The sequence below is a fragment of the Sapajus apella genome, unplaced genomic scaffold (genome assembly GCF_009761245.1).
Source record: "Sapajus apella isolate SASKATOON/1434 unplaced genomic scaffold, GSC_monkey_1.0 scaffold30, whole genome shotgun sequence".
Classification (NCBI taxonomy): Eukaryota; Metazoa; Chordata; class Mammalia; order Primates; family Cebidae; genus Sapajus; species Sapajus apella.
In genome coordinates, this window is record NW_022436970.1 from 24,535,023 (window position 1) to 24,547,005 (window position 11,983).

At 52.7% G+C, this 11,983-nt stretch overlaps 1 protein-coding gene across 2 annotated transcripts in view; it reads left to right on the forward strand.

The window, feature by feature from the left end:
* Nucleotides 1-10,761, forward strand: part of CTDP1 (CTD phosphatase subunit 1) — a 71,761-nt gene extending 61,000 nt beyond the window's left edge. For both annotated transcript variants that reach the window (XM_032293786.1, XM_032293783.1), the window contains one exon: nucleotides 9,907-10,761. Coding sequence is in view for 1 of the 2 variants with exons in the window: in XM_032293783.1 (XP_032149674.1) it covers nucleotides 9,907-10,045 (139 nt within the window). In the remaining variant the exon portion in view is untranslated. The remainder of the gene's footprint in view (nucleotides 1-9,906) is intronic.
* Nucleotides 10,762-11,983: the final 1,222 nt, after the last annotated feature.

Consider the following 11,983-nt stretch of genomic DNA (forward strand, 5'->3'; position numbering starts at 1 on the left):
CGGCTTCCTCTCAGCTGGGAGCGGGGTCTCTGCGGCATCCTCTCAGCAGGGAGCGGGGTCCGCGCGGCTTCCTCTCAGCAGGGACCGGGGTCTGCGCGGCTTCAGTCAGCTGGGAGTGGGGATTTTACGGCTTTCTGTCAGCAGGGAATGGGGTCTGTGGGGCTTCCTGTCAGCAGGGAGCGGGGTCTATTTGGATTCCTGTCAGCTGGAGTGGGGGGGCCTGTTTGGATTCCTGTCAGCAGGGAGTGGAGTCTGTAAGGCTTCCTGTCAGCAGGGAGTGGGGTCTGTGCAGCTTCCTGTCAGAGTTTTGTGACTGGGCTTTGGGGCCTCATGCCTTCTTTAAAGATCAGGGAACTCCTGTTAACATTTTATTCCTGTTTACGGCGTATTCAATGAGACATGCAAATGTGTTGAAATTTTTCATGTAACATTTTTGCTTGTAATGAAGTAAAATATGGTTTGAGTTTTGGGTTTATTTTTGCACGTCAAACATTCAGCTTCATCCTGATTCCCGTGTATGGCGACGCATTTTGTGCGGAAGCTGGCTCCGCTTTTTCCCATCAGCGCTCTGGTTGGCAGCACATCTTGCTAATTTCGCTTGGCCAAGCTGTTCTGTAGAATCTTAATGTCACTTGAACTTGAAAACGTTTTAACAGAAGGGGGAAGGTTGTGTTTTTTACTTGTCTACCAAGAAGTGATTCATTCTTCTCTGAAATCAACAAACATCAGATGCCTGCTATATCTGTAGCCTCCTGCTGGGCGCTTTTACTCTTTAAAGTAAATCCTCAAGATAAAAAACCAAACAAGGCATCTTCAGAACGTTTAAGGATCTTACAGACACATCATCTCACCACCAGTTCCAGGTACTGAAAAGAACTGGCGTCCAGGTTAGGCAAGTTCTCCCGTGTAGGTGATCTGCCCCTGAGCCTGTGGTGGGGTGATGTCTCCCATGTGGAGTGATCTGTCCCTGAGCCCATGGTGGGGTGATGTGTCCCACGTAGGGTGATCTGTCCCTGAGCCCGTGGTGGGGTGATGTCTCTCACATAGGGTGATCTGTCCCTGAACCCGTGGTGGGGTGATGTGTCCCACATAGGGTGATCTGTCCCTGAGCCTGTGGTGGGGTGATGAGTCCCATGTGGGGTGATCTGTCCCTGAGCCCGTGGTGGGGTGATGTCTCCCACGTAGGGTGATCTGTCCCTGAGCCCATGGTGGGGTGATGAGTCCCATGTGGGGTGATCTGTCCCTGAGCCCGTGGTGGTGTGATGCCTCCCATGTTGGGTGATCTGCCCCTGAGCCTGTGGTGGGGTGATGTCCCCTGCATGGGGTGATGTCTCCCATGTTGGGTGATCTGCTCCTGAGCCTGTCCTTTTATTCTTTTGGTGGTAGGAGGTGAGTCATAGCTCACAGAAGGCAACTTTAAAATACACCATATCCGCTTCAGATTATTCCTAGAGTTCGTGGAGAAGTGAAAACGACATTGAGTTAACTGCCAAGAAACATAGCATAGCATTGCTGGGAGCTGTTATGTTAGCGGCAAGAGGATGAGCTGGTCATTCCCATGATCTGTTGACAGAGACAACAGCCGAAGATGGTTCCCTGAGTACTCGGAGATTTTAGTCCTGGCGCTGTTTCCTGTCCCATCTGGCACAGTAATAAACAGGAAAGGAAAACAGCACCACGTTTTAAAGGCTTCGTTTCCTGACACGAGTACCCAGATCCAGCACTCAGCTCTTCTCTATGGGGGCGTGTGGTCAGCCTGCGTGGGAGACACAGGACGGCCGGCAAGTCTCCTCCAAGGTCTGGCTCCTCTTGTCCATTTGGGAGGGTTGCATGAGTTTCCCTCTTACAGACACACAACAGTGAACAGTTCTCCCCAGAAACACACATCAAAGTTTTTTTTAATCTTGGATGACCAAGCAAGATGTTCTTTAGGAGAGAGAGTAGCAGAAAAACTATTCAAAGACATAATGACTGAAAACTGCCCAAATTTAATGGAAAACATTAATTTATTCATCCCAGAAGCTCAGCAAACTCCCAGTAGGATGAGCACAAAGATCCTTCTACAGTGGAAGTGGAAATGCTGGGACAGGCCTGGGGGCGCCAGAGGAAGTGTGAGGCCTCCACAGAGAGCCCATCCTGAGGCCACAGCCGTTTCTCCTCAGAGACAGTATGACCATACCCAGGCCCCCTATCCAGCAAAACAGCCTTTCAAAAGCAAAGGCTGGGCTTTCCCAGGCAGAAAGTGGGAATTCACTAGCAGACGCACCTTACAAGAAGTTCTAAAAGAAGCTCTTCAGGCTGAAAGCAGGTGAGCCAGATGAAAATCTGAGTCCACACAAACAAGCAGAGCACCAGAAATGGTGATTACGTAACTCTGTAAGGTAGCATGTTGCTTCTCCTTTTCTCTCGTGATTTAAAAAGTGATATGGCTTTATATTATAAAACTCCATGACCAGGTATCTGGTGGCTCACGCCTGTAATCCCAGCACTTTGGGAGGCCAAGGCAGGTGGATCACTTTAGGTCAGGAGTTCAGGACAGGCTGTCCAACATGGTGATACTCCGTCACTACTAAAAATACAAAAATTAGCCAGGCGTGGTCATGCATGCCTGTAATTTCAGCTACGCAGGAGACTGAGGCACAAGAATCACTAGAACCCAGAAAGCAGAGGTTGCAGTGAGCCAGAATCATGCCTCTGCACTCCAGGCTGGGCCACAGAGCGAGACCCTGTCTCAAAGATAAAACAAAAACTTTTTGTATTGTTGGGCCCATGACATGCGGGAGTGTAATCTTTGCCAGTAGCAGCACAGAGGAGGGGACTGAGGGGGTGAAATGACAACAGGTGGTGACTTGAATTTACAGGAAGAGGCGAAGAGAACCCTGTGTGCTGAGCAGGAATGTCCATCTAGCAACGCTCTGAGTGGAATTTACAAGAAGAGGCAAAGAGAACCTGGTGTGCGGAGCAGGAAGGTCATCTAGCAACGCTCTGAGTCAAATTTACAGGAAGAGGCGGAGAACCTGGAGTGCTGAGCAAGAAGGTTTCTCTTACCACACTGAGTGGAATTTACAGGAAGAGGTGAAGAGAACCAGGACCACTTGCTCTCTCTCCTGTAAATGAGTAATTACAATAACATATTACTGGGTTTGTGGCATATGTGGATGTGGTATTGTAGCAGTGAAGCACAAAGTGGGGAAGGGTCAGAGCTGCGCAGCAGCCACGTCTCCGTGTCTAACTGGAATTAGGCAGCATTAAGCCCCGAAATTGACTCTGATGGAGCAAGATTCATGTATGCTGAACCAAAGAACAGCCACTAACGAAAAACTTAAAATACATCATGAAACAGACCATTGAAGTATAAAAGGAAAATAAACCTTGGGCCTCACCATCACTAAGCTAACAGGAAAAGTTGAACTGGGGAACTGCTGAGGGCCAGTCTGCCTCACATTCTTTCCAAAGTCACCTTCTGTTCCCTGAGATGGATACAGATCTGATGGCCTCCTTTGCAAAGGTTGATCAGAAACTCCCAAGAATGCAGCTGTTTGTCTTTTGTCTACCTGTGACCTGGAAGCCTCCTCCCCACTTCCAGTTGCCCCACCTTTCCAGACAGAACCAGTGTTGTTTTTACATATGTTGATTGATGTTTCATATCTCCCAAAAATGTATAAAACCAAGCTGTGTCCCGACCACCTTGGACACAAGTCGTCAGGACCTCCTGAGGCTGTGTTATGGGCGTGTGCCCTCAACCTTGGAGCAAAAAAACTTTCTAAATTAACTGAGACCTGCCTCAGATATTTGGGGTTCACAGAAGGAACAAAAATGTTATGTTAGAAAATAATCACTTAATGCAAAAGGAAACAGTAAAGAGAAGACAGAAACTAAAACTCCATAAGACGTGAAAAACAAAAAGCGAATGGCAGTTGTAATGCAAGGGTGCTCACAGATTGACATGACTGGGTGGAACAGTTTGGTCAGAAGGCAGGCATTTTATCAGTCAGCAGACCCATAGGAAAGCTGGAGTGTTACCTAATATCAGAGATGACTGAATTTAAAACAGAGTGCATCTACAAATACAGAGGACGCTTTATAGCGAGAACTGATGGAATTGTGATTATAAGAGCTGGACCCATCGGGAAGATGTGAGCGTTGCTAGCACACGTGCACCTGAAGTGAGAACCACCTCAGCAGAGGCAGAAACCGACGAAGCAAAGGGAGAAGTGGGTGCGGCGAGACTGCGCAGGTTTTCCCACCACTCAGTCGTGGGGGCCTCAGACCAGTCCTAAAGCTCTTCAGGGAACACAGGAGACTCCGGAGGGGCCTGAGGAAGAGCTGGCTGGAGGACATGAGTCCCGCTTCAGAGCAGTGGAGGCTGCAGGGGGCGCTGGCCTAACGGCATGGTGGGCTGTGGAGCTGGAACAGAAGCGGTCGTTCTGGAATGTCCTGTGCCCATGGCCAGCTGGCTCTCAGCAGGGGTACCAGGCCGCTCCATGGGAATGACCTGTGGGTCCTGTGAGTGGGGTGGGGGTGTCAAGGGCCCCCCCTTTTTCTCCCACAAGTGGGAATCTGAACGTGCTGCTGGGATTAGGGGGTGGGAAAGACCTCTGGGTCCTGAGCGGCATTGGTAACTTTTGTGCGAAGATGAAAGGTCAGCACACCCACGTGTTGTGACTGGATTGTGTGTTTCTCCTGTGCGTGTTCTGGGTTTGCCACTTGAGGGTGTCAGAAATGGAGGCTGTGTTCGTTCTCACTGCACACAGTATGTGGAGTTTGCTTTCATAGCTATACAAACGTGTCTCTTGCAAGAATGAGAGCCTCATGACTACCGCTGTACTGTGAACGGGTCAGGAGACCCTACCTTCCCCACCTCATACTTTGGGGCTTTTTTTTTTTTTTTGAAGAGACAAGGTTTCACTCTGCTGCCCCGGCTGAAGTGCGGCGGCAGGATCATGGCTCACTGGAACCTCGAATTCCTAGGCTCAAGGGATTCTTCCACCTCTGCCTCCCGAGTGGCTGGGAGCACAGGTGCACCTCACCATGCCTGGCTAATTTTTAAAAAAATTTTTTGTAGAGATGGGGACTCCCTATTTTGCCCATTGAGACCATACTGGTCTCAAACTCCTGGCCTCTAGCAATCCTCCGACCTTAGCATCCCACAGTGCTGGGACTGCAGGCGGACACCATGCCCGGGGGTGGTAAAGTGGTCTTTGGCACACCAAGGCAAAGGCTCCTGGTCAAATGCCTTGACCACGTGATGCCAGCCACTCAGGTGCCTGCAATTTAGAGTTTGGGTACAAAGCTGCTGGATCAAATAGTTTTTTTAATGATTGCCCAATTATAAGTGAGGGATAGAATTTTTTTCTCGTCCTTTCTTACCAATACATGAAGCAGCAATTCTTACCCTAAAATACACTCGCTCAACTTCTCACTTTAAGGATGCCCAGCCTGGAGAGCAGGCTCTCAGTAACATGGGGATGCCAAGCATCACGGATTTCCTCTGGAGCATCTGAGTACTGCTCCTTAAGTTCACGAATGACAGAGCTGCTCAATGCCCGTCTCTTAGCTCGTTCTAGACGCTTCTTCTCCCGCTCAGCTTCTCTTGGAGGGAAGGGTCGAGCGTGGGGGGTGCCTGCCAGCTCCCTGCTGGGAAAGGTCGCTGCCTCCTCTTCCACCTGCAGCACACACTCAGATTCATTCTAATGCCATGAGATTGCTGAGGAGGAGAGTGTGACAGTGTCCATACCCAGAACTGCTGCATCCCCGCCCGCTGGGGTCCTCGGGGGACTGGGACTCAGGCACAGCCCCTGTGGAGGGTGCCACTGGCTCTCTGGGCCTGGGCCCGGTCCCGCTCTCAGCAGCTGACAGCTCTTGCTGCCTTCTTTCCTTGACAGGGCCCAGCCTGTGTTGTAGGTGGTTGGACTGTCGGGTCACCGCTCATCTGGTGGGTTCCCTGAAGGTCCCTGTGAAGTGCAGGCTTTGCCTGCTTTGACCAGGCAGCCCGACGTCACCCTCACGTCACATTTCACCAGGGTTCATTGGGGAAATAATCCGCCCTGTGCAGCTGTCCTGGTGCATGCAGACCTGGCCACCCCAGCATGGGTTTTTAGTGATGTGGTAGCCTCACTGTGTGCAGCGCTGATCTTCCCTCTTCCGGCAGCCACGCTGGCGGCAGCCACGGAAACCCTGTGGCTATGGATTGCTCCTTCCCCACTGGATTAGATGCTGGTGTGACATGATCACGCGTGTATTCGCCACACTGACAGATGTCTTTCTGGTGCTAAGTCGTGCACTGTGACAGCCCAGTGTGTTTGGGAAACTGAAGTATGGGTGGGGGGCAGTTTACATATGTCTTCTTCTATTTGGATTCTTGCCTTATTCCACGTTAAATTTGAGATAAATGTTCGAGCTTTAAATTTTCCTCAAATTAAATCTGTCAATATTTCTCTATGGAGCTGTGCAGCTGGTTGTATAAACAAAATATAAATACTGCATGTTATGCTGAGGAAGTGAAGCTGGTGTCGGTTATAGACATTTACTAACTGTGGCATGCAGCTGTCTTTAATGTTTGAGGTAATTTTTAATTACTAAAATTAATTTGTCTTGTATTTTTAAATGCCACACTACAAACATCATTTAGCCAAGAATGAATGTTTTGTGCCATCTTAGCAAAGCGCTCCTGTACTTCATTACGGAGCTGGAAGCCCACAGAGGCCAAGGGCACGGCGTTCTGAGTACCGGGAGAGACCACATGGGGCCTGGCAGGACCCATGGAGGGAGGGGCACTCCAGCCCAGGCTCTCTGACCCCTCAGAGTAGAAACCATTGACCTGCCCCCAGACATGCAGCCTCACACAAGGCCTGGCCCTGTCTCCTGTCATCCACATTTTTCCAGAATGCGTGGAAAACGTTTCTCTGAGCATTCTCGCCGGCATCGTGGGGTCCAGGTCCTTGTCTGTGAGATGGGAATGGTGGTGCCGGCCCACTGGGTTTATTTGAAAATCGAAGGAAGAGGCCCCCAGGACAGCTGGTCCTCAACCCATAGCATCCTCAGCTGTGGATCCACAAGAAACTGTTCCCAGCAAGCTCTGTGAGCACCTGCGGCCACCTCGTGTCACGGCAGCAACACGTGGTCAGAGGCCTTAAGTCATCAGTAGCATGTTGGTGCAGGAGTGCTGTGAGCTGTATCTGTGTGTGTGAGCCGTGTCTGTGTGTGAACCCAGTCTGCATGTGTGAGCCTTGTCTGTGTGTGAGCCATGTCTGCGTGTGTGAGCCGTGTCTGCATGTGAGCCGTGTGTGTGAGCCGTATCTGTGTGTGAGCCGTGTCTGTATGAGCTGTGCCTGCATGTGAGCCGTGTCTGTGTGTGTAAGCCGTGTCTGTGTGTGAGCTGTGTCTGAGCCGTGTCTGCATGTGTGAGCCGTGTCTGTGTGTGAGCTGTGTCTGAGCCGTGTCTGCATGTGTGAGCCATGTCTGTGTGTGAGCTGTGTCTGTATGAGCCGTGTCTGTGTGTGAGCCGTGTCTGTGTGAGCCGTGTCTGCGTGTGTGAGCCGTGTGCATGTGAGCCGTGTCTCTGTGAGCTGTGTCTGTATGAGCCATGTCTGCGTGTGAGCCATGTCTGTGTGAGCCATGTCTGCGTGTGTGAGCCGTGTCTGAGCCGTGTCTGCATGTGTGAGCTGTGTCTGTGGGAGCCGTGTCTGCACATGGGAGCCGTGTCTGCGTGTGGGAGCCGTGTCTGTGTGCGGGAGCCATGTCTGCGTGTGTGCGCCGTGTCAATGCGTGTGTGCAGGGCTCTGCAGCAGGAGCTGAGGTGGCCCCTTCCATGGGTTTCATTCGGGTTCCATGGCACCCTGGCGAGGCACGCTGGCTTTTCTGAAGATGTCCTGCTGTCAACAGCATGGCTGGGTGTTTTAATCAGCCTTTCGAGGGGAACGCTGTGGCGTATTTCTAAACTTCAAACAGAAAGAGTCATGGCAGATGCTTCCCATTCTTTGTCTTTCTCTTGCTGCTGCTAGAACTCTTGTCTGCCATGGATGGCGTCCCCGCTTGATTTTAGGAAGAAAGGAATTGTTGGAACTGGTTCTTGTAACTCTCGCCCTCCCTCTCCTCTCCAGGGTCCCTCCTGGCCGATGTTGGCCCTGTCTCCACCTTCTTTGGGGGACCCTGCCCCTGCTTGCTCAGTGCCCTGTCCGTCCAGCCCAGCCTCGCCACGAAGGAGGCGACCACACCTGCCAACCCTGGGTGCCTGGCCTCACTGGGAGGGGCGAGGGCTCTCTTGAAGAGGCAGGGAGCTGGGTCACCAGACTGTTAGGGTCGGGCCGCGTACTCCCGAGGCCCCATGCGTACGAGATCCTGGCCCAGCCTCTCCTGGATGTGGTGACCGTCCCACACTCGACCTGAGAGTGCACTTTGGCCTTCCTGTTCAGTCATGACTGCCCTCCTCCCTGAGGTCAGCACCGTGCACCGCTCAGGGGGCCCAGAACACCACCTCTGTTCACAAGGGTCTCCTGTCCAGCCCTCCTGACCTCAGGTGATCCGCCGCCTTGGCGTCCTAAAGTGCTGGGATTACAGGCGTGAGCTGCCACACTCAGTCTACTTTACTCTTAAATTATGGGATACATTGCTGTTTAGGAAAGGATCTTATGAACCCAGGGGTCCCAGCATGTTATGGAAGACGACAGTTCTCATCTTGCATGTCAGGCCAGGGAGGGAGGAAAGGAAGGAGGGGCTGTCACCCTGCAGCCCAGCATGTGCCACCGGGACAGGACTTGGAGGTGTGGGGCCCTCGTGTTCCTCTCACACTGTTCTCTGGACCATAGACAGTTGAGTTCTCTGAACAGGCTTGTTGTGACAGGTCGGCAGTGGGTGCCAGCCCGTAGGGCTCTCTCATCTTCCGTCCGTTCGTCTGATCGGCTGTTTCTGTTCCTTTTGTCTCTTACAAGTGAAGTGTGGCCTTTCTAATACCAGCATGAGTGGTTTCAGGTTATTTCTGTGCCGTGGTTTGTGCACATTAGCCTCGAGTGTGTGTGTTACATGCGTGCTATGTATGCATGCAGCAGTATCATACGTAGTGTGTCACATACATGTTAGCTGCATTGTATCTCTGTTAGCTAAGAAAATATTTTTAGGGTATTCACATACGGTGACTCACTAATTTCTCTCAGTGATTTTCAGGAATGTAACTGGAGACTGGCATGGCCCAGTTGCCCCCATCAGGGTAAGATCATAACAGGCCGTGCACCATTCACCAGGCTTCCATCTTTAAGGGTGTAGCTGAGGTTCCTTGGCGCAGCACTGGGAGGTGGGTGTCCGGCAGGACGTCAGCAGGCCAGAATTGCGGTGCTCTGGGGATCTTGTAGGTGTGTCCGTTCAAGTCAGCCAACGTCACTGGAACCAGGTGCATCTGCAGTGGCGCATAAGAAAAGCCTAGTGGCATTTGCTGGTTATGCAAAGGGCTGGTATTCTCTTCGCTTATTTATTAGAGTGACCATGTTAGCACGGCCTGAGGAAATGAGAATTTCCGGACTGCGGCCCCTTGATGACCTGGGAGGTGCTTGTTAGCATAACTCTGACAGGTGACTTCCTGTCCCGCGCCCGCATTCCCGTTCTGAGGTCTCCAGCGTGACTGATGTTTGTTTATGAGCTGCTGGAGCATCTGTTTGCAGATGGTGAGGAACCGCTTTGTCAGTGGGTCCTCGTGTATAACAAGCTGGGGCCTCTTCTCCTGCGCCGGTGCTCTGCTGTCCACACCTGTGTGTCGTGACCCCAGGTCTGGCGGCCCAGGTGCGTCCTTGACCAGAGAATTGTGCTGTGTCCTGTGTTAAAACCACAGAGGCCCCTTTCCAAGTGCAGACCCCGCGGTCACCGGCATGCGTTTGCATGCCCCGGGCATCTCACACCACGCTTGCTTCTCTGCAGAGGCCACAAGAGGAAGCTGAACGAAGAGGACGCCGCCAGTGAGTCCAGCAGGGGGTCCAGCAACGAGGACGAAGGCAGCAGCTCTGAGGCTGACGAGATGGCTGCGGCGCTGGAGGCGGAGCTGAATGACCTCATGTGAGCGCAGGTGGCAGACGGCGGGACCGAAGCCGTCCGGACCAGCCAGCAGTCCACGCGGCTTTTTCCCTAAGGACGTGTATATTTGCAGAGCTCCACATACAGAAACACATTATTTTGCGGAAATAGGTGTTTTTAAGAAGTTTTACTAAAGGAAAGCCTACTTTTGTAAGTGACAGGTGTTAAAGGGCCGGGTGTGCTGTGCCAAAGAGCTTAGCAGAGCCTTGTCAGGCCCAGGCTCACCCCGCCTGCTGTCTCGGTGAGGGTGGGTCAGTGTGTTTTCCCGCGTGGCCCACGCTGGCCCCGCCTGCTGTCTCAGTGAGAGGTGTGTTTCCCCCTGTGTACCAGAGCACATTCCTTAGGGGAAGGCTTCAGGGTCCCTTGAGACATGGACAAGGAGTTTAAATGGGACAGCATGCGTGCCAAGTGCTGAGCCCCACGAAGACATGCCTGGAACACCTGCCACTCCCTCCCAGGGGACCCACTTCTGGGGAACAGCGCGGCTCTGGGTGACCTGGAGCTTCCTGCGCAGGGTCCATGCCACGTGGTCTGGGCGGCCACCCTGCTGTTCTCCCACTGGCATCCTGGCAAGGGGGCGTTGCTTTTGCTGGGCAGCCTTTTATGTCTTAGATCTGATGTAAAGTTTCTGTAAATCTATTTCATATCTGATCCACCAGACGGATTTCTCTTTCATTTAATAAAAATCCTTTTTGTAAGTTATCTTCTCGTGCTGTGTGGCAGCAGTGACACCCGGCTTCTCCCTTGCTTGGGATCCAGCTCCTTTGCTGAATGCTCATGGGGCGTGGGGTGGGCGGGCTCCGAGCTCGCAGTCGGTTTGTCTAAACGTGACCAGGGATAGGAGTTTAAACAGGAGAGGGTCTCACTGTGGCTGCTACTCTCCTTTGTGTGGGAGGAATTTTTCCACAGATCGCACTGAAATATTAAAAATCTTAGAGACCATTGTTGTTTCTAATTATTAGATTTTTACAAAACTTAAACCTGAGATGCCCAAGGAGACTGAAGGAAGCGCTCCCGCTGGGAGCACGTTCACAGGTGGACAGTGGGGCTCCACCCTGGGCTGTCTGTTCCCTGGGGGTGGTCAGGGTCTGGCTCGCAGCCCCTCAGAGAAAGGCATGCAACAGCCTGCGTCTGTCTTCAGAAGGGCAGGCACGCGGCAGTCTCTCTCTGTCTTCAGGTCACTCGGGGGGTGGTCCTGCAGGGTCTGACTCACAGACCCCTCGACAAGGACAGGCACGCGGCAGTCTGTCTCTCTTCTGGTCACACTGCTCTGAGGAACCTAGACCAAGCAGCCTCGGTCGGCAGCTGGAGGAGGAAGTGACGTGAGCCCAGGCTGCTAGTGTCAGTCCTGCCAGGACCCCTCGAGGTCACAGCCTGGGCTGACTTCCCCTCCTCCTCCCAGCGTCAGTCCCGCAGTGTGATGGGCGCCCTTACCTGACTGCAGCTCGGGACACGGCAGCTGTGACGGAAGTCTCCGTCCACGGGATGCAGCTCTCGCAGGACCTCCGGGTTCAGGCTGCCTCTGCTGGGTATGGGGCCTTTCCCGTGGGGTTTCCAAGGGAGGGAGGTGTCCTCAGTGGGTAGAGGACCCCAGGGGTCCTCGTGCTGTCATCAAGATACAGTGAGATGGCAGCAGAGGAAAGGCAGCATCCCCCAGCAGCATGCCAGCCCCCGGTGACTGAGGTACTAACCAGGTTATTTGCAGGGCCATGTGACGAGGCAGCTTCACCATCCAACCCACCTGTGGGTTCCCCAGGGTCCCCGCTCTGAGGAGGCCACAGGGCAGCAGGCGCCGGTCAGGGAGCTCCTCCCCTCCAGAGAAGCAGGATGCGAACTGGATCCCACCTCGGGTTCACTTTCGCTGCAAGCAAGCCAGAATCTAAGATGAATTGGACAGAAAACAAAAATAATGTATGGGTTGATA